The sequence below is a fragment of the Heteronotia binoei genome, chromosome 10, assembly GCF_032191835.1.
Source record: "Heteronotia binoei isolate CCM8104 ecotype False Entrance Well chromosome 10, APGP_CSIRO_Hbin_v1, whole genome shotgun sequence".
Lineage (NCBI taxonomy): Eukaryota > Metazoa > Chordata > Lepidosauria > Squamata > Gekkonidae > Heteronotia > Heteronotia binoei.
The window spans coordinates 81,019,448-81,042,248 of NC_083232.1; the positions used below are offsets into that span (position 1 = coordinate 81,019,448).

Sequence of the window (22,801 nt, forward strand, 5' to 3'; positions counted from 1 at the left end):
TTCCAGCATTAAGAGTTTTTTATTTAACAGCGTTATCCATTCTTTTATCCACACTAAACAAACTGCTTCCTGATATAATTTTAAATTCGGTAGTTGAAATCCACCTCTTTCTTTTGCATCTGTCAAAATTTTCATTTTGATCCTTGTTTTCTTCCCCGCCCACACAAATTCTGAAATTTTTCTTCGCCATTTATCAAATTGTTTACTTTCTTTCACAATGGGAATAGTTTGAAACAAATACATTATTCTTGGTAGAATATTCATTTTAATTACAGCTATTCTACCCAGCAATCACAAATTACCTTAAGTTTATTCCATTTTAACATATTTTCATCAATTTTACGCCATAGCTTCTCATAATTATTTTTAAATAGATCAATATTCTTCATTGTTATCTCCACACCCCAATATTTTACCTTGGAGGTGACTTCACAGCCTGTTAGTCTCTGTAATTCTTGTTGCTTATTTATTTGCATATTTTTCCTTAAAATTTTGATTTTTCTTTATTAATACAAAGTCCCGTCAACTCCCCATATTCTTGTATTTTAGCTAACAAAGGTGTGACTTGTATGGGGTTTTCATTTATAAACATTATATCATCTGCAGATACTCTATATTTGTAAATAAATCCTTTTATTTTTAATCCTTCTATTTCTTTATCTTCTTGGATCTGCATCAGTAATATTTCAAGAGTCATTATAAACAACAATGGGGAAAGCGGACAACCTTGTCTTGTACCCTTGCTAATTATCATATCTTCTGTAAGGTTTGTGTTTATACATAGCCTTGCACATTGTTCAGTATATATTGCTTTTATCATTCTTATAAAGCTTTCTCCCAACTCCATTTTCTTCATTACTGCAAACATAAAGTCCCAATTTAAATTGTCAAATGCTTTCTCTGCATCCGCAAAGAATAATGCAACTTCCTTTTCTGGATGTCTTTCATAATACTCTACAATATTTACAACAGTTCCGATATTGTCTCTTATCTGTCTTTTGGGAAGAAACCCCGCTTGATCTTCCTTTATAAAATTTATCAAATGTTGTTTAAGCCCCTCTGCCAAGATTCTTGTATATATTTTATAGTCATTATTTAATAGCAAAATTGGTCTATAATTTTTTACATTCGTGACATCGCTATCTTCCTTTGGTATCAAAATAACAGCTTCCTTCCATGTGTTCGGTATTTTCCCTTCTATTCTTATCATGTTCATCAACTTCTGCAATTTCAGTGTTAATTTATCTTTAAAGGTTTTAAAATATTTAGCTGTATATCCATCTGGTCCAGGTGCCTTTCCATTTTTCATTGCATTAACTGCAGCTTCAATTGCTATTTTTTCAATTGGATCATTCAAAACTTTTTGCATATTTTCTGTTAAGGGTTCTATTTTTTATCTTTTGTAGATACTCACCCATCTTTTCTTTCTTTATTTTGACACCTTTAAACAACTTGGCATAATACTTTAAAAAATCTCTTTTTATTCCCTCTTGACTAACCACCTCTCTTCCATCTACCACCATTTTATTAATAATTTTATTTTTTCTCTTTTTCTTCAGTTGCCAAGCCAAATACTTTCCAGGTTTATTTGCTCCCTCAAAAGATTTCTGCTGCAATTTTTTCAAATTCCATTCCAATTCTTTATTTAACAAATGTCTCATTTGTGTTTGTAATATCGTAATTTCCCTTATAATTTTCCCTGGCCTTTTTCTCAACTCCCCTTCTTTTTTCTTTATTTCGTTTTGAATGTCCAACAACTGTTTTTCTTTTGCTCTCTTATCTTTATTATTCAAGGTAATCAATATTCCTCTCATTACTGCTTTATAGGCATCCCAGACTGTCTGAAATTCTATATCCTCTTTGTCATTCATTTGAAAGAAAGTTTTAGTTTCGTTTTCTAGGTATGTCACTATTTCTTTATTCTGTAGTAAATCTTCATTCAATCTCCATCTTCTCAACTTCTTAGACAATTTTGTAATCCACATTATTGGGTTATGGTCAGCTCCTATTTTGGGTAAAATCTCTATCTTCTTTGTTATAAGTCCCACATCTTTAGTACCCCACAACATGTCAATTCTAGAAAAAGTATTATGTGTACATGTGTTGCTCTTGAGATGTACAGCTACTCACGTGGGGCTGGTGGGTGCAATGTGTGCCCGCACAAGGGCAACCCCGTGAACATCAGTTACAGCTGCAACCATGTTTTCATGGATGTTGCCCTTGTGCGGGCCCACATGAGAGAATACTGAGCATCTCAGACCTCGGTGGTGGGGTGTGTTGCTGCGGCTTCTGCAGCTTCTAAATCACCGAACCCACTAAAGTCTCTCTATGTGGGAGTTGTTCTAAGAGGTAATGGGAAATAAATGTGTCTGCAGATGACCAGGTGGTGGCTCTGCAGATAGCTTGGAGTGGAATGCCAGTGTGCATGAAGGACCAGTGGGCATGGTAAGTGGATCATAGAATAGGGTTCTTTTATAGCCACTACGATCCAATGTGAAATGGTCTGTGGAGAAGCAGCGAGACCTTTTTTCGTCCCGGCATAGCAGACAAGTCAACAGGAAGATCTTCTAAAATCGTGTCCGGGGCAAGTTAAACAACAGTGTTCGCTTAACATCCCGTGTGTGAAGTGTTTTATGTTGTAGGTTGTCTGGGTTAGGGTAAAATACTGGAAGTACTCCTGGCTGTGTACAATGAAACTTAGTGACCACCTTAGGTAAGAATTTTAGGCTGTGTCAGAGCTTAACCCTATCTGAAAAATTGGATGAACAGTGGTGACACTTTAAATGATGTGAGTTCACTGACACGGCGTACCAATGTTATAGCCAGGAGGAACACTGTCTTCCAGGTAAGTAACTATAAGAAAGTGGTGCTTAAGGGTTCTAATGGGGAGGAAGTCAATGCCTGCAGAACCTTACTGAGTGACCATTGAGGGATAGGTGGTGTTACTGGAGGGAACATATTATTGAGCCCTTTCAGAAAGGATTTCACCATGGGGTGGGAGGACACAGTAAAGCCTTCTAATAGGGAATTATAATCCGATATGGCTGCCAAATACACTTTTATTCATGCATTCACCAGACCATTATGCTTAAGATGAATGAAAAACTTTAACACTTTTGGTACTGGTGCCAAGGTTGGGGCTATGTTCATTGGTTCCAACCAGGAACAAAATCTGTGCCATTTTCTCGTGTAAGATGCCCTCGTGGTCAGTTTATGGAAGTATAGAAGGACCTGCCTCAGTGCAGAAGAGATTGGATCAATGGCATTTAAGCCAGGTGGTAAAGTGAAGTCAAATAAGATCAAGAGACTCCCTTGGGGGAGTTGTATGGTGTCCACGGATAGAGGTAAGTGTATGAAGTTGCCTTGGCTTCTGTGAAGGAGGGGTGAAACCAGATTTGTCTTTGCTAGTAAGGGGTAATTAGTATGCAACAGGACTCTGAAAACTGTTCGCCCCAGCATTGGGATGGGAGGAAATGCGTACAGGAATTCCTTGTACCAAGGTATCTGGAACGCGTCTCTTAACTTTAGGGGATCTCAGCCAGCTCTCGTGCAATAGCGTGGGAGCTTGGCATTGTAGCAGTTTGCAAAAAGGTCTACCATGGGCCAGCCCCATGTTTCCCAAAGCAAGCAGAAAATGTTGGAGTTTAGGGACCAAGCGTATCTGTCTTGTGACAGTTGGCTTAGGTAGTCTGCCACTGTGTTGATGTGGCCGGCTATGTGAATGGCATGTGCCGAGACTTTGTGTCGAATCGCCCATTGCCAAATATGCTGGGCTTGGTGACACAGGGGGAGGGATACCTTACCCCCCTGTTTGTTGATGTAGGTACTGCAGTTGTATTGTCTGCCCAGATTAAAATGAAGTGACCTGTAAATATACCTGCAAAAGCATTAAGGTCGTGAGCTATAGCTTTCATTTCTAGGACACTGATGTGGAGGAAACACTCATATTCTGACCAGATGTCACTAAAAGAAAGTCCTGCCATGTGGCTGCCCCATCCCATCGAGGAGGTGTCCATAGCTAGGGAGAAGTCAGATAAAAAGGCATCAAATAAATATTCCCTGGATCAGATTTTTGGAATCTAACCACCATGTCAATTGCCTCAAGGTAGATCTGGGTATAGATAGCCTCCTACGGTTATTGTGCCTGATTGGGTTAGATAATCTAATGAACCAGTTTTGTAGAGTACACATGTGGAGTCTTGCGAATGGGACCACAAAGACCAAGGAGACAGTCAGCCCTAGGGCTGTCTATATCATCCTGGCTTCTTGGTGCCTATGTTGGATGCAGTATTGGACCACGGAATGAAGGCAGCATTGCCTGTTGTCCAGTAGGAACAATCTCCCTTGTGCTGAATCTGTCATCGCTCCAACAAAGGTGACCTGTTGGGTCTGGAGCATTGGGACTTTTGCTAATTGACCTGCAACCCTAGGGCTGCACAACAGGAGAGCACTAGGTTTAAGTGATATGACAAAACATACTTTGATTTGGCAATGAACAGCAAGTCATCCAAATATGAAAAGATAATGCAGCCAATAGAACGAAGCTGGGCAATGACAACCGCCATGCAATTAGTAAAAACTCTGGGTGCCATCGCTAAACCAAAGGGGAGGGCTGTGAATTGAAAAATGTCCTTGGCAACGGTAAAACGCAGGTACTTTAGATGATCTGCTTAAATCAGAATATGGAGGTAGCATCTTTAAGATCAAGCACCGCATACCAATCCCTTGAGGCAAGATTATTAGTCAGAGAGGCTAGAGATAACGTTTTAAACTTTTTAACAGCCAGAAACACATTCAAATTTCTCAAATCTATAATCGGTCTTAAGCCAACATTTTCAGACGGTGGAAGCGTTATCACTTCTCCCTTCTGTAGTAACCCCTGAACCTCTGAACTAAGGGTGGGTGAAGCTACCGCTCTGTGGAGGTATGGGAGGTGTAACTTTGGTAAACTCTGAAACTCCAATTTATAACCCTGCACTACTATGTGCTGCACCAAGGAATTGGTAGTAATGGCCTCCCAGGCAGATAAATAATGAGATAAGCCTCATTAGGAAGTAGGGCCTGGAATGGGGAGTCAAAACAGGGGGGTTGGTGGTTGCATGGTCTCCCTCTGCTGCTGTTGGGTCTGCTGTTGTTGTGCCGAGGCTTTGGATCGATTTCCTCCTCTGCAACTAGGTTGTTGCTGTTGTGAAGGATATTAATGCTGTGCTGGATACTGGTATTGGTAGGCATATGCCGGATGAGGGTTGTAGTATGGACGATATTGGTAGGACTGATAAGTGGACTGATATGGAAAATGCTGTCTGAATGATGGTTGCTGCGAATTGGAGACACCACAGGACCGTGCTGTCTGTTTATTTTTATTTTTCTCTTGGAGGAAGTCAGTGGTTGATTCTGAAAATAACAACATGCCCTCAAATGGGAGGTCTTCGATTCAATTTCTAGTGTCAATGGGGAGCACCATAGATCTCATCCAAGCATGTCTCCTAATTGCAATAGAGCAGGCTAGACCGCGTACTGATGTCTCAGCAGCATGTTTGCTTGAATTTAATTGTTGCTTGGATACTTTCATCGCTTCTGCTTGGAGACCTCTGGCAACTGCTCAATCTTGTTCTGGCAGATTCTCCAGTAAGGGTTGCAGTTTTTCCTGCAGAAAAATGGCGTAGGCTGCAAAAATCGCTTGGTAGGCAGACATTTTTAAGTTAAGAGCCGCCGTGGCATAAGATTTTTGTGCCATTAAATCTACTTTTCTGCCCTCTTTATCTGAAAAGGCAGAATTGGAATCTGCTCTGTACTTTCCTTGCATATTTTCTGCAATTAGGGAGGAAGAAATTGGATGTTGGAACAGGAATGTACAATTATCAGGGTGTACTCTATACTGGTTTTCCACCCTATGAGATGTTGCAGGTATGGAAGCTGGTTTCTTCCAGAGATCAGCCATCATATCTAGGATCTCTTTGATTAGCAGAAAAGCACTGAGTTGGTGAGAATCAGCATATAGCTTTCCCATGATTTTGCCTTCAGGCTTGGGTTCCAGGGGAGCAACGGTGAGGTCTAATGCCTGGGCCATGCGAGACATCTGGTCATGAAACAGTCTTAGCTCTTCAAACGGAGAGCTGGGCTCTTGGTCACCAACTGTTAAATCCTGCAGTGGGGCTCTTGGGGAGTCAGGAATGGATTGTGAGTCTCTGAGTGACTCGTGTAGGAACTGAGGAGGAACCCATGAATGTGGGTCCTACCGATATCGCCCGTACTACAAACCTCCCCAGTGGCAAGGACTCATCATCCTGAAGCGGGATATCCAATTATTTGTCACATCCCCAAGGATCCCGGTAAGACTGTTGGTGAGAGAGTGTGAGGCATTGGTCCCGAGGAACGGCCTAGGTAATATAAATAATGGGGACAGAGTACACTCCAAGGAGTGAGGGCGTTGTGGAGCCCTTTCTCTAGTAGGGGTTGCCAGGGCCCGTTCCAATAACTTAAATGTATGTGCGGATTCAGACCACTTGTTCTTGTGTTTACTTTTGTCCTGATGTTTCTTAGCTGGAGCTTCTGAAGTGGAACATGATGGCGGCTTGGAGGTAATTTGCCTGACTGGAATGGAACACTTTGAACTCATGGAGACCGGTGTGAAAAGGGGTAAGTTTGCGGGCTTCAGAATCAGACGTTTTGGCGGGGCGGCCAACGTTGATGGGACTGGGTCTGCAGTTTTCAAAACCTTATCCCAAAGGGCTGCCCTGAGGCGAACCCAGTGGTCAGATTGCATTTTTATTAGTGAACTTCTGACAAATTTGACAGTTGGAGACTCATTATAAGTCTCACTGAGACAGAGGACACAATGGTCATGGTCAGCAATTTTCGTCATGCTGGTGCCGCAGTCAAGGCACTTTTTGAAACCAGCTGACTTCAGCATAGCCATGTTGTAAGAGAGAGAATCCTGTCAGCTGAAAGAGACTCTGCTAGGTAGGACTATTTTCTCGGAAACGACAAAAGCAGAACTGAGGAAGCCTGCGGAGCCCATCTGTATATATAGACCCTGCTCAGGCAGGAAACAACCTGATTGGCTATAACTGGATGGGCTCCACTCATGTGACCTGCGTAGAAAATTTTTCTGGAGACAAGTCTGCACAAGCACAGTACCCATATGGGACCGCACAAGGGCAACATCAATTAATAATAACCTCATCACCCTCCTCATCCGAAGATGACAAAGGAGGGGCTGGCCTCTTAGGTGGAGCCTTAGGTGCAGGACATAGCTTACAATCAACCTCTGATCCTCCCCAACAATAGAACCGTACAGGGCAAGTTCATAACATAGATTCCAACCAAACTGTTGCCAAAGAGAGCAACAGTTCCAAAGAGAGCAACGATTTCAACTTCAGTTCCAAAAACTCAGTCTCACCCTCTCCATAATGCTGATCATAATGAGAAACATGTCACCAAGAAGAGTCAAGGTTAGTATGACACTGATCAAGGTAAGTATGACACTAAGAGTCATCTCCCTCCCCATCCAGAAAGTGCATATTGCGCAGATATACATAGCCAATGGCATTCTCATCCTCTCCTTTTGGAGAAGAGCCATGGAAACCTCAGAACGGACTTTCAGATCACAATGTCTCAGAGAATGCTGAAATGAACCTCCTGGTGGTTTATCTTATCTTTGTGGGGTTTTGACTGGCAGTTCTGAGCTCCACCTCTCCAGGATCAATCATTGTGCTACAAATCACTTTAAGGTCAGAACCGACCATGGAACAGATCACAAGGATGAGACTGATGGAGCCCTAGACCCGCAGTCTGAGCTGGGTGCCAGTGAAGAAGGCTGCTTCTCCTAGGCAGATGGTAATGCTGCCAGAATATTTGAAGCAGAAGGGGCCTCTTTCCAAAGTATGGCTTTTAATCTAGTCACTCTATTTTGCCTGGCTTTTTAAGTGAATTTCTGACAGACTGGACAGGCTGAAAAGTGATTTTCACCTAAACACAATAGACAGATTGATTTTTTTTACCAGTCCTTGTCATTTTAGTGGCTCAATCAGCACATTTCTTGAAAAGTGGCATATTGGGGTAAATTGAAAAATTAGTCACAACAGATAACCTGAAGAATGTATTTCTTAAGTGGTGGCGAAAGAAGAACTGAGGGAATGTGTGGAGCCTCTCCCTCAGAACATGTGACCATTTAGATGGGAAACAGATCAACAGATGGGGCGGGCTTCTCCCACTAGTGGACTTCCAGTTTTGGTCATGGAGGATTGAGCTGCTCTTCAGTAGACGGGCAGATCAGAACCTCTGTTCTGGGCAGATAAGGTGACCTCAACACCTGCTACCTACCCCTTCCAGGTAGGGAGGGGGCCAAGAAATGCATGTGAAGTTCTGAGGAGATTTACTTTGGCTGACGAGGAACTCCAATGGGGTTTCTTTTTGGCTTTGAAGAATCCCCCGAGAAGGACTGCATTCCATCGTCTACAGAGGATCTCCGAGGCCATTAATTGGCTTAAATCCATCAAGATACAAAGCTTCTATGAGACTGATTAACATTTGAGAACTTACAGAGCAGTGTGAAGAAGGATAAAAGAACTGAAGGTAATAGATTTATATCTATCACTCCAGGGCAAATAAAAGACTAAATAAAACTAAAAGCAAAGGTCTGGAGCCAGAAAAGCAGCCGTGACGGAGCTGAGATCAGCAGTAAGGCAGCAACGTATGAGGGCTGGATCACTTGAAGGAGAGGGAATGGCTAAATCTAAACCAGACAAGACAGATAAAGCAGAATGGCAAGTAGCAATGGATGCTATGGAAGCAAGATTGGCAAATTTAATTAGAGAAACAAAAACAGTGTCACGGGCTAGGGCCAGGCCAGGCGAAGTCCAGGGGCAGTCCAAGGTCTGTAGCTGGGTAGCAAGGAGGGTCCAAAGTGCCAAAACCAAATCACAGTCCAGGTATCGTAGGTCAGAGGTTCAGAAGCCGAAGTCAGGGGGTCCAGAAGTCAATGCCAGAGTCAGGGGGTCCAGAAGCCGAAGTCAGAAGCCAAAGTGGATGCTAGAACGTCAGGTAAGTGACTAGTTGCTTCCACAAAGCCTTCCCTCAAAGCCCACAGCTATATAGCCCTCTGCTGTCTGTTGCCCATTTGGGCTAATTGCTTTCTCAGAGGGCAGCCAGGATCCTGCTGAGACTCAAGCACCCTCACTCCTAGAAGGGCCAAAATCCTTTCAAAACTCAGGGCTCAGGGAGTGTCTTGCTCGTGAGCGTGCCGCCCTCCTTCGATCCCTGAGGTCCTGATGAAGGCAGTCACGCACACGAGCCACCCGAGAGGGCGAGGCAGGGGGGCTGGGATCTTCTCCAGCAGGAGGCAAGGGCACTGGTGAGGGTGCCGGGGCACAGTTTCTTCTGCAGGCTCGGCTTCTTCTGCAGGGCCCCCAGCACCCATGACAAACAGAGCTAAAAAGAGATATTGAGACAAGTGCAAAAGTTGTGAAAAAAGACTTGGAAAAGATTCAAAAGATCTTAGAAAAGATTCACAAGCAGCTTTGCAAAAAGTAGAAGAAAAGGTGAAAGACCTAGATATGAGAATAGACCATGTAGATTCCACTATGCAAAAATTGCAGGAGAAAGAATTACTAGCTGACTGTAAATTTATGGAGAACCGACTACAGCTAAGAGGGGTGCCTGAGTCTACTACCACTGATCTAGGGACATATATAATTAAAAATTATTGCTCAATTTTTAGGAGAAGACCCAGAAGAAACTGATCATAACTATGATTATAGTTACATAGTAAATTCGGAATACGCCAAAAAAAATAAATTACCAAGAGATATGATGGTAAGATTTGTGACAAGAGACGTAGGAAGAATTCTTAGTAAACAATTTAAGAGCCCACTGGAGGTGGATGGCAGCAAAGTAAGAATTATGAAAGAACTGCCAAGGAAAGTCATCAGTGACAGGAGACACTACAAAAGGTTGACAGAAAAGTTGAGAGAAAAAGAAATAAGATACAGATGGGAACTTCCAGAGGGTTTGAGTTTTGAATTCAAAGGACAGAGATTTACCTTCACAACCATTCAGCAAATGACAAACTTTCTGAGTGAGCATAAAGACTTTGGGGAACCAGATCAAGAAAAAACCATTATGGATTACAAATTAATATCTTGGAATATAAATGGACTTAACTCACCACAAAAAAGAAGGGCAACTTTTTACTGGATTGGGAAACAAAAATGTAACATAATTTGTTTACAAGAAGTATACATCAAACAAACGGATTACAAATTTTTATGGAATAAACAACTTGGTGTGGAATTTTTTTCATTGGCTAAGAAGAAAAAAAGAGGTGTATTTTATATCAAACAAGAACTTGACCTGAAATTAATTTTTAAAGATGATGATGGCATATATATTGCGGTAGAAGTGACACTGAATTATAAAAGAACTTTGTTGCTGGGAATATATGCTCCAAATGGAGCAAAAGACTCTTTTTTTAAAGATATAATGCAACAATTGGACCAAGTTGTGCACGATCAAATTATGATAATGGGAGACTTTAATGGAACAGTGAGAAATACTCTGGACAGAACTGGGAAAAAAAATAATGAAGGGAAACTACCGAAATCATTCTTTGAATTGGTAAAACAAGAGGGTTTAGAGGATATATGGAGGGAATTAAACCCCAAAGAACGTGATTATACTTACTTCTCGGCAAGGCACAACTCTTTTTCGAGAATCGACATGATTTGGGCCACAAAAGATCTCGGACTTTTATCGAAAATAGAGATACTTCCTAAAATAAGAGCAGACCATAATCCAATATTGTGGTCTGCAAAATCAGAGAAAAAGACTCTTAAGATGGAGGATAAATGAGGATTTGCTACAGAAACAGGAAATAGTGGTTTCTCTGGAAAAGGAAACTAAATGCTTCTTCCAAATAAATGAATAAGAAGATACCCAGTTTCGAATTGTGTGGGATGCATATAAAGCAGTAATGAGGAGCATTTTGATTACATTGAACAACAAGGATAAAAGAGCCAAAAATAAACAAATGATGGACATTCAGAAAGAAATTGGCAAAAAAGAGAAAGAGCTTAAAAAACGACCTGGGACATGAGTTCACTTAAATGGGAGCACCTGTCAAGCAGCATTGCACACAGAGCCTAGGGATTCTCCTCTCACTTTTGACTATTTCCTATTTTTTTCCCCTGGCATTCTTAGCATCATGAAGATTTTAGTCCCTGCCCCCTTGTACCTGTTGGTTGAAAATGATTTCTTAAGCCTGGTCTTCTCTTCCCAAGTAGCAGGACAGGAACTTGTACAAGTGGATTGGGAAGTGACCAATGTAAGGCTTGGATTGGCTGTTCCAAGAAGCCAAGACTGCACACCTTCTGTTGTTTGGTTTTTGCCTTTTATCGAAAACCTTCCTTTTCTTGTCTGTCTAAATGAGAAGGCTCACTTTCTGCACGTTCCATTCATATCCAGGGACACCTCTAGGAATAATTCTAATGTAACTGTTGAGTCCTTGATTTTGCATTTAAATAAGAACATAAGAACATAAGAACATAAGAGAAGCCATGTTGGATCAGGCCAACGGCCCATCAAGTCCAACACTCTGTGTCACACAGTGGCAAAAAATGTTATATACACACATACACTGTGGCTAATAGCCACTGGTGGACCTGTGCTCCATACACTGTGGCTAATAGCCACTGATGGACCTGTGCTCCATATTTTTATCTAAACCCCTCTTGAAGGTGGCTATACTTGTGGCCGCCACCACCTCCTGTGGCAGTGAATTCCACATGTTAATCACCCTTTGGGTGAAGAAGTACTTCCTTTTATCCGTCTTAACCTGTCTGCTCAGCAATTTCATCGAATGCCCACGAGTTCTTGTATTGTGAGAAAGGGAGAAAAGTACTTCTTTCTCTACTTTCTCCATTCCATGCATTATCTTGTAAACCTCTATCATGTCACCCCGCAGTCGACGTTTCTCCAAGCTAAAGAGTCCCAAGCGTTTCAACCTTTCTTCATAGGGAAAGTGCTCCAGCCCTTTAATCATTCTAGTTGCCCTTCTCTGCACCTTCTCTAAAGCTATAATATCCTTTTTGAGGTGCGGCGACCAGAACTGCACACAGTACTCCAAATGAGACCGCACCATCGATTTATACAGGGGCATTATGATACTGGCTGATTTGTTTTCAATTCCCTTCCTAATAATTCCCAGCATGGCATTGGCCTTTTTTATTGCAAACGCACACTGTCTTGACACTTTCAGTGAGTTATCTATCATGACCCCAAGATCTCTCTCTTGATCAGTCTCTGCCAGTTCACACCCCATCAACTTGTATTTGTAGCTGGGATTCTTAGCCCCAATGTGCATTACTTTGCACTTGGCCACATTGAACCGCATCTGCCACGTTGACGCCCACTCACCCAGCCTCAACAGATCCCTTTGGAGTTCCTCACAATCCTCTCTGAAGGGTAAGGGACTGTAACATCAAAACTGAACACGGTTTATCCTGGCATGTTTGTCCTCATCAGTGTCTGGCAGATGCAAAGGCTTTGCTAAGCCTCCAGGAGTGATAATATCATAAATCTGAGCTGCTAACAAAGTTTGGAAATACTTTTCTTAGATTGCAGTCTGTCCTTTAATATCGGGTCAAGAATGGGCCGAGATTGTATACTACCTCACCTATTGAGTGTGAGTACCTCATCTTCACCTATGGTTTGAGGGGGAGCCTCCAAAACTGTAGGGCAGCTGCAGAGGATTCTCCCCCAAGGAACCTCCAAGGCCCAAAAAGGCTGGACTTATCTGTGGGCACCCCAAAAGGCTTTACAAAGGCACTTCCCAAACACAACCAGGAAAAACAGTAAAAAAAACTATCAGCAGCTCAACAGGTCAAATTCTCCCTTCCCCCTTCCTTGCTGGGGCACACAACAGCCCTGAGCCTTGCATTTTGCAATCTGCAAAATGCATGGCTATGATTGGATCAGGGGCCTCCTCCTCACCCCAGTCAGAGGCGGGAAAATCCTTGAGCCATGTTTTTTGCAATCTGCAAAATGCATGGCTGTGATTGTATCAGGGGGCTCCTCCTCCCCCTCCCCTCAGCCAGAGGCGAGAAAATCCTTGAGCCATTTTTTTTGCAATCTACAAAATGCACAGCTGTATTTTTGCAATCTACAAAATGCACGGTGGGGCCTCCTCCACCCCCTCCCCGCAGCCAGAAGCGGGAAAGGCAATTGCCTGACTGCTTTTCCTTTCCCCCATTGAAAATAATAGAAAACAAGGGTTTACCGAATAGTTACGAATACCATTCAGTGGTACCCAGAAATCAGATATCCGGAATTCCAAATAGGCTGTAAAAGTCTATCTGGAATTCCCTATTTCCGGATATCACCGAAATGGCATGTATCCGGTAAATATTCGGTAAACACTTTACCGAATGCACAGCCCTAGTCAAGAAACAGACAGAAGGGATGCCACACAGTGGATTCAGCCATAGAATTCCTCTCTGTTCTATTGGTAGCTGGCAGCAAAAGAGAAGGCCATTTTTCCCAGTTCCTCCTCTCTAACAGCATTCTGTATTCTGGTGTGTTACCTTCTCAAGGCTTTCATGATTTTGGGTCAAAAAGTAACTTCTAAGAAACACAACAAGCTATTTTTAAAAAGCAAAACTACAATCTAGCAGCATAGAGCCAGCAAAATTCACCTTGGTTGCATTTAGGTTGCTTGAATGCACATGGTTGCCTTTATGGAAGAACATAATGTGTTTTCCTATGTTTTGTTTCTAGATGCTCCTGCCCAACTGAGGCAAAGGAGGCATTTTGCTCCGTGTCCTGAGGAATACCAGCACTACTGTGTGAAGGGTAGATGCCGTTACGTTGCAGCCAGAGAAACACCTGCATGCATGTATGTGGAGGTTCCAAAAAGGGAGGGGGGGAGTGGCCATTTACTCAGTATTCAATTCTGACAGGCAGGCTTTCTGGAAATTCTTGTCTGGGGTAACCGGAAAAAAGCCCACAGGAAAAAAGCTCACAGAAAAAACCCACAGTCATAAATGCTCACAGGAAAAATGCCCACATGGAAAGAAGCCCACATGACAAAACATCATGTAAAGCACCACAGATATTTATAATTGTGGATAACCATTTGCTTACATTTATGAGAATGAACAGGTATTACCTATATTTTATGTTGTTGTTTTAGGATTAAAATATGTCATATTCACATGCAACAATTTGTGTCATGATTTTATCAAGTGTAATAAAGTAATGGCCAAACAAAGGAAGGGTCTAGTGGGGTTACTATACAGAAAAATGATCTCAAATAAAGATAAAATAATAGTATATTTACAAAAGATTTGGCGTCATGAAGGTCAGTTAACAGAGAGGTTGGCTGGAAAAATTTTGGAAGGACTAGAAGGGATTAAAGTAATCAAATTTAAAGAACTGGAATATAAATTTCTCACAAAATGGTATAAGACACCCGCACAAATAGCCAATATATTCCCAGGAATAAGTTCCAAGTGCTGGCATTGCAAACAATTTAAGGGTTGGTTTGCACATATGTGGTGGGAGTGTGAAGAGGTTAAGTTCTTCTGGGGGGAAATTATTGAATTGATTAGAAAAGTCTGCAATGTACCATTAACCATTGGCTTTAACATGATGTTGTTAAGTACAATAGGAAGTCCGGCACTAAGTAGACCCACTCAAATCCTTGCCAAGGCAATGATATTAGCGGGGAAGGCGGTCATCGCTTTGGGGTGGAAAGATAAAAGTGGTCAACAGAAATCTGGCACAACTATTTGTTTGATTACATACAGTCTGACATCGTGGCAACAATCAACAAGGATTCCACATGGGAAGATAAAGTCAAGGAAATAGAGACCAGATGGAACCCTTATTTAGAATGGATCTCGGGAGAAACAAGGAAGGACATTCAGTGGAAGATCAAGACTCTGTGCCCTTGGCTGAGGGGGAAAGACTAAGAGTAGATGAGGAGGGTTGGGGGGGGGAAGGGTTATTTGTAATTCTAACAATCATATGTTGTAATGGTCAATTTTTAAGAATCAATAAAACATAAAAATATTTTTTAAAAAAAGATTTTATCAAGTGTAATTAAATAATAATTTTGCTATGTTATTAGTATGTTTGATGGACTACAGAGGGACCTGGCTTGCCGCAAACTAACATTGGCAGGTTGCCTGGAGGTGTGAAAGAGGAGATATGAGGCACTACATGACATGGTTGCCACTTCTGTGCAGCAATATGAGCAGGTGGAAGATAAACAATTACTTAGGGAGACTGGCTAATTTGCAATGAAGAATTATATCTGACTTGTTATTATTGTTGTTATTATTGTTCTTAAATAATTGTTGCTGGAGTGTTGGAGCCAGTTTGGTGTAGTGGTTAAGTGTGCAGACTCTTATCTGGGAGAACCGGGTTTGATTCCCCACTCCTCCACTTGCACCTGCTGAGATGGCCTTGGGTCAGCCATAGCTCTGGCAGAGGTTGTCCTTGAAAGGGCAGCTGCTGTGAGAGCCATCTCAGCCCCACCCACCTCACAGGGTGTCTGTTGTGGGGGAGGTAAAGGAGATTGTGATCATTCTGAGACTCTGAGATTCAGGGTATAGGGCAGGATATAAATCCAATATCATCTTCTTTTACTATTAGAGTTAGGTAGTCTTTTGTCATGGTGACTGTGTACCACAATGTACTTGTTAAAATACACGTAAAGGGAAATTGAGCTAGGAAACTGACTTGTTTTAATGTTATCTTATGCTTTTGTTATCTTATGGTTTTAATTTTTAATAATAAAATAAGTAAATAATATTAATAATTTGAAATTTTTAAGCCATATGGTTGCTCAAAAGCTGTGAATAATAGACAGTAGAAATTATTTCATACCAACAGTAAAAAGGTTGACATATTGTAAATTTAAAATATCTAATTTTATTTAAAAATATTTCCATATAGAGTTCAATTTCTGTTATTATTGTTTTTCCTTCTTGATAAAGTTCATTGATAACAAAATGGTCACTTTTATTTCCTCTATTTTCCCTTCCAAACTTTTGCACCCAAGAGCATTAAAGCTCTCTTCATACAGGGCAATTTTATATAGTAATGAATAATATACTACTAAGAGCAAAATTATTATTTAGTTATACCTGATAAAATCAGAACAGAAATTGTTGCATGTGAATATGACATATTGTATTCCTAATAACATAAAATAGAGATAATCAAGGGTGGAATTTTAGCAGGAGCTCCTTTGCTTATTAGGCCACACACCCCTGATGTAGCCAATCCTTCAAGAGCTTACAAAAAAGAGTCTTGTAAGCTCTTGGAGGATTGGCTACCTCAGGGATGTGTAGCCTAATATGCAAAGGAGCTCTTGCTAGAATCCCATCCCTGTAGATAATACCTGTTCATTCTTATAAATGGAGATGAATGGTTATCCACAATTACATATATCTATGGTGCTTTAAATGGTATTTTCCCATGTGGGCTTCTTTCCATGAGGGCTTTTTTCTGTCTGGGCATTTTTTCATGTGGGTTTTTTCCTGTGGGCTTTTTTTCATGGAACCCTTGTCTGGTTCCGTATTAGCTTGTAGAGTCTGCTATTCATTGGACACTCTTTTCAGTTCTGGAGTTTATTCCAGAGTGTCAGATGTTTCGGAAAGTCTAACACAGTGTCTCACTGTTAACAAATGCACACAAAGTATTTTAACCTGTTTCAAGGCTGGGTCTTTCCTCCAAGCTGATTTCAGTGCCAAAGGGGTGTTCCAGTGCCAAGGGAAAAACTCTTTTTCTTCCACATTGCAATGTTCAAGAGGGAAAGAGGATCCACTGGGATTGTACTTGTGAGATTCTGACCTCTCCCCACACTACCTGGTGCACAGGATTCTTCCTGGTGTGTGACTTGGAGCAGGCCTTAAACACTTAAGCTTCCCTCCCCCAGGGAAGAAGTCACTGACTGAATAGGAAGGTCCTGGGTTCCAATAAATGTGCAGCACCTCAGTGTTGCCATCCTCCTCACCCCCCCCCCTTTGAGGGTGATGGAGGGCTCTGTGCCTGAGGTCCACTTCATATTTCACCCCAATAATAGTTGGGGGGGGGGGAGTGGGATTATGAAGAAACACATTTTAAACTACAGTTTGATCCTGCACTTGCTGAATGCAACTTCTGCCAATAAAGAGCCAGTTTGGTGTAGTGGTTAAGTGAGTGAACTCTTATCTGGGAGAACCGGTTTTGATTCCCCACTCCTCCACTTGCACCTGCTGGAATGGCCTTGGGTCAGCCATAGCTCTGGCAGAGGTTGTCCTTGAAAGGGCAGCTGCTGTGAGAGCCCTCTCAGCCCCAGCAAAGCATCATTTGTGGGTGGGACATCCCCACTTATACCCCAGAACAGCTCCCCCAAAGGCCCCTGCCAGCAAGGTAAGGAGACCCAGCAACCCTCAATGGGCTTTGCTACTGGGTTGCAAGCAGGTTGTCGCTGCTTGCAGCGATTCGGTGAAATCCCTGGAACCTGCAAGGCTTGGCATAAGCTTTGCAAGATGTTTGCTGGAATTAAAGGTTTAGAATTTAAAATTCTTACCGATTTTGCACTCACCCTATGCCACTCTCATGTTTGTCTTCTCAGCGCGGCGTCCTTCTGATTTCCCACTATGCCCCAGGGCTGCAGCAAAGATCGGCATTTAAGCGCAGCAAGCAGAAACTGGTTTTTAGCAGTTTCTATTTGCTGCTCTTGAACGGTGATCTTTGCTGAAGCCTTGGGGCAGATAGTGGAAAATCGGAAGGATGCCATGCTGAGAAAACGAATGTTGAGAGAGGCATAGGGTGAGTGCAAAATCGGTCTCTGTCTTTGATTAAAGCTAGACGTACCATTGACGCAGCTGAGGCCTAGCTACTTTCTGAAACTTTTACTGAGTTGAGTTGCACAATGTTTTGAGTCTTTGTTTATGAAAGCAAGAATTTGCACCTGGGTCTCCCAGAGCCTAGGCTCTAACCGCCCTCACCATTGAACCAAACTGGCCATGATAAGCTTATAGAAGGGTATCCTGGGAAATTCGTCCCCAATGGCCTGTTAACTTCCCCTGTCCTCCTTTTACAGCTGTGAGAGAGGTTTCACTGGTGCAAGATGTGAGCGGCTGGATCTATTTTATCTGAGAGGCGACCAAGGCCAAATTGTGGTCATCGCTTTGATAGTGGTGTTGGTGATGCTCATCATCCTGGTCGTGGGCTTGTGCACTTGTGCTCAGTAAGTATGCCCATGAGAAAACATGGACAGTCCTTAGAGGCATTGTAGCCTCCTGCAGGATTGAGAAGCTAATTGGTAAACTGCTGCTCGTGCTCCAAATGTTTCTTTCTTTCTTTCTTTTTTTAAGGACAAGTTAGTTATGACTATTGATGAGTTTTCTCTGCCTGGCTTTCCAGAATCCCGATCCACCTTTAACTTAGTCACTTGTAATTTTTTGCATTGTTTTTATCTTTAATGTTAGTCTAAACCAGGACTTTTTTTCTGGAAAAAGAAGTGCGGAACTCTCAAGAGGGAAATGAAGGAGAATCTTTCAGCATTGTGAGCAGAGCTATTCTTTAGATGTCCCTGTGTGTGTGCGCACGCTCGTGTGTGCGCCTGAGAGAGGGGGGTGGTATCTTGTCAATTGTTCTTTTATAGATCCGTGTGAATAGGTTTTGTGTTTAAAAGGCAGTATACAAATTCAATAATTACATGAATCGTTTTTATCTCTGTGTTGGGGTAGGGGAGGAGTGAGTTTACAAACTCGCTGAATTGAAGTTTTCCCTTGCATGTTGCAAGTGTGTAGCTCACAGAATGCCCTGCAATACATTGCTCATCCCAGAGCTGTTGTTTCAGAATAGATCTGTTGGTGGCAGGACACAGAAGGAAGCAATTGTCTGGGGGGGGGGTGGAACCATGCAGTTCTGTGACTGAATTGCAAATAAAACCGCAAAACTGATTTTCTATATCAGATTTGAGCTATATGAAGATATATCTTTTCTTCATTGGTGCTTGAGTATTGCGGCAGATTTGAGTTTAACAGATTATTTCACACACAAAAAGTCAAGTAGGTACTTTTATTAGTTTTCTTACTAGCAATGTGCCTGAAAATATGAGTTGCTATAATGTTATACCCATTGATGAAATGGTTGTGCTGATTGTATGATCAAAATACATTCTGCATCATGGACTAATTTTGCCACTTGCTTTTCAAGTTACTGTCGAAAGAGGCGTCTGCAAGAACAGGACGAGGATGAAATGGGAGTATTTGTTAAGGGACTACCTATTAAAACAGAAGATGTTCTGGAAACAGACATTTCATAAAGGTAAGGGAGCATCAATAATTCTTCTTCAGGCTGGGAATAAAATGGTACGGAGGTCTTTTCTGTTTGTGTTCTCTTTCTCAATCAAGTCAGTCCATCTCTACCGTATGTCCCAGGCAAAGACTGAAATCCATATGGCTGGGTTTCCTGGAATGTGAGTGACGAGTCCAATTCCGGGTTTGTAGCTGCAGTTGGATACTTGTGGGGAAATACCCATTAAGGACTGGTTCTCCTTTAGGGAGGAGTCACTGGTTCAAGCAGCCAAGACTTTGAGACTGTGACGGGCAGTACCTAGAATCCAAAGGAAGGTGATGGTGGAGCCGCCATGCTTCTTGATGGGCAGCCTCCTAAGAGGATGGCAAACATCCTTTCAAAATTCGTTTCATGTGGCTTGGTGGGGGGGGGGGGTTCAACTGTTCCAAGAAAAAATGCAGACAACAACACTGGACTATTGCAAACCCTTTCAGTGCGTATAAGAAGCACTTTGGGGCCCAGCCAAATCTCCATGACACCTGTGACTAAAGAAGTTACCCAGCTGCTAAAATGCTAGCTCAGCCTGTCCAGCACATTCTTACGATCATCTTCTCCTCCATGGAGTTCCAGGTGGCATACATGGTTTCCTTGCCTCCTTTCCTTATTTAATCCTCACAACAGCTCTGTGAGGGCAGGTTTGGCTGTGAGACTGACCAGCCCAAGGTTACCATGTGAGCTTCACAGCAGTAAGGAGATCTGACTGTGGGTCTCCTAGATCCCCGTTTGACATATCAAGTCACTACATCACAGTGGCTATCCTAAAGGGAAACCCACCTCTGCTCATCTATGCAATTAAGTGCATTCATTGGAAAAGGTAAAATTGCCCATTGTCCAGCAAAGAGAGGGAACTATTGAAGGAACTGCTCTCATCCGCCTACCAAACCAACCCTTAATCCAGAGCAGGAGGATGCGTTCCCTCAAAGTGGCATAAACAGGGTCGGACCTAGACTGTCTGGCACCCTAGTCAAGGCTAACATCTGGCACCACCCCTGCACTGATAACATCACCTAGTCATTTGGGCCCCCCCAATTTGGTGCCCTCAGAAGACCAGCATCCTAGGCAATTGCCTAGTGGCAGGGTCTGACCCTGGGCAAAAAAAGAGGAGCCCCTCTTTGCTGATGATACCCAACAAGGCTCAGATCATAACTCTATGAAGTGCACATTACATCGGCTACATTCACATAATGGTTACCAGCAGAGAGAAACAAAACTTCTCTTTCCTGGAGGATCTGTTTTGTTGGAAGCTGGTTACAAAACAAACCCCTTTTTTAGTCTCTGGCAAGACAGCAAGGAAAAATAGGAGCCATGTGGCACCGTAAAAACTACTGACATTTTATCCCATCATGAGCTTTCAGGCCTTTCATGGACTAGAGCCAGTGTGGTGTGGTTACAGCGCCAGATTAGGATCTGGGGCAGTCAGGTTCAAATCCCTGCTCTGCCATGGAAGCTAGCTAGGTAATCATGGGCCAATTGAATCATCTCTACCTACCTCACAGGGTTGTTACCAATGAACTAGAGGTGATACTGGATAAGAATACTTCCCTGTTTGGGAAGACTTTGGATGCCAGGACTTTCTTTACTTACAGACAGTCCTGAACCCAAAACAGTTATCAATAAAAATGGACAAGCGTAGCAGAGACAAACCCAAGAATCAAGAAATTGTGATGCAAGACAAGCACACAGAGCATCAGACAGCAATGCAAGGCCATTTCACAGCCATTGCAATATACAAATAATATCTGAAGAAATGTGTGTGTAGATGAACCCATACCCAGGATCAAACTTTCTTGATCCTAAAGGTGCCACTGGACTCAAACTTGGTTCTACTTCATTCCCAAAGTATTAAAGAGGGCAGTCCTTTTTTCAAACTCTTTGCTGTGTTCAAGGACATTTTAGCTGCCTTAGCACAGACATACATATTTCTAAAACGAGTCCTCAGACCGTTGAATAGGACATGGACATGAGCACATCAAAATACTTGGGTGTAATTGTGAAATTTATTTCATTAGAAGAGAGAAGAGCTTAAAATGCATTCGGTGCAGGATACTGTGTTGTTTGTGTAGCTCTTCACACCACCTCTGGACTGATAGGAAATCCCTTGAGCACTCCCTGCTTGTGAGGGAGTCATTTTCTGAGAATATCTTCTACTAGTTTTGCTACTCCTTGGTGTGCGGAGCCAAAATGGTCGCTTCTTCAGATGCTCTTGTAATATGCTCTTGGCTTTTCCTTCCACGCAGGTCGAAAGAGAAGTGGCCATCACAAGCACATTGGTTTTGTGAATGGACTCCATAGACTCTGTGCCCTGGAGGCAGTTCCCCCACCTTTTCTCCATTTTCTGTTTCTCCTCTTTGCACCAGTAAAAGATACTAGCAGACTGATCTCAGAGTGATTGATTTATTTTACAACTTTTATATCTTGCCTTTCTGCCCTCATGAGGACCCCCAAAGCAGCTAACAAATCAAAATGTACATAATAAAATCATATTGTAAAATTATTAAAGCCAACCAAACAGCAATATCGCACCATTAAAACAACTAAAACCAACTCTAGAATGCATACAGAGACATAAAAACAACAATTAAAATGTTGTGTAGGAAGATGGGATCACTGAGGGAATGCCAAACAAAACAGAAAAGTCCTCACACAGAAAATAGCAATGGAAAGGAACAGATGACTGTCCCTAAGGAGAGAGTTCTAGAGTTTTGGTACCATAATCAAGAAGGCCCTGTCTTGGGCTGCACCTACCTAATTTCAGAAGGTGAGTGGAACTGAAGAAGGGCCTCCAAAGATGACCATAACATTTGGGAAGGTTCATAAGAGAGTAGGCAGTTCTTCAAGTGTGTTGGTCCCAAGTCATAGGACATTAATGATAAATACTAGCACCTTGGATTATGTCCAGAAACAAATTGGGACCCTGTATAGATGGGCCAAGACTGGAGTGGAATAGGGATGAACACAAACCAGCACACAAAGTAAAATTTGTGCCGAACTTTGGCTGGTCCAGGAAGCGTTTGCCTAAACATATACTCCCTGAACATTGCCTGAATTCGGGGGGTGGTCAGAGAAACAGACATTTCCATGGAACAAACTCCCAGGCAAAAGTAGGCGGCAGAATTATCTCTAGCCTTGGAAACACCAGTAGGGATCCTCCAAAGCTTGACAGGCACTGTCAGCTGCCAATTACAGAGCTCTCATTTGTCTATATGGGATCTGAAAGCTATATAAAACTTGCAGCTGGAGTCCAGCTCTCCTGTGTTGTTTTGCAGTGAGCTGGAGACAATTGAAATTACAGAGGTAGGAGAAAGTTGATCAGCTTTGCTAGGCAGAAGAATGTTATTTGCTTACTGTGTATGTGTATGTGTGCACGCACACACATGCACACACCGCATCACAGCACCCAGTCTTTCTGCTCACTTTGTGCAGTGGAGCTTTGCTACTGGGTTCC

The 22,801-nt window shown here is 42.4% G+C and overlaps 2 protein-coding genes across 2 annotated transcripts in view; one reads left to right on the plus strand and one right to left on the minus strand.

Moving 5' to 3' along the window:
- Window positions 1–22,801, minus strand: part of LOC132577940 (probetacellulin-like) — a 572,782-nt gene that overhangs the window by 104,391 nt on the left and 445,590 nt on the right. The gene's annotated exons all lie outside the window — the stretch shown is intronic.
- On the plus strand, window positions 13,707–21,731 carry LOC132578245 (probetacellulin-like). Its single transcript, XM_060248156.1, has 4 exons — window positions 13,707–13,891; window positions 18,095–18,241; window positions 19,216–19,326; window positions 21,594–21,731. The coding sequence occupies exons 1-3, from the start codon at window positions 13,716–13,718 to the stop codon at window positions 19,322–19,324; spliced, it is 432 nt and encodes a 143-aa protein (XP_060104139.1). The 5' UTR covers window positions 13,707–13,715; the 3' UTR covers window positions 19,325–19,326; window positions 21,594–21,731.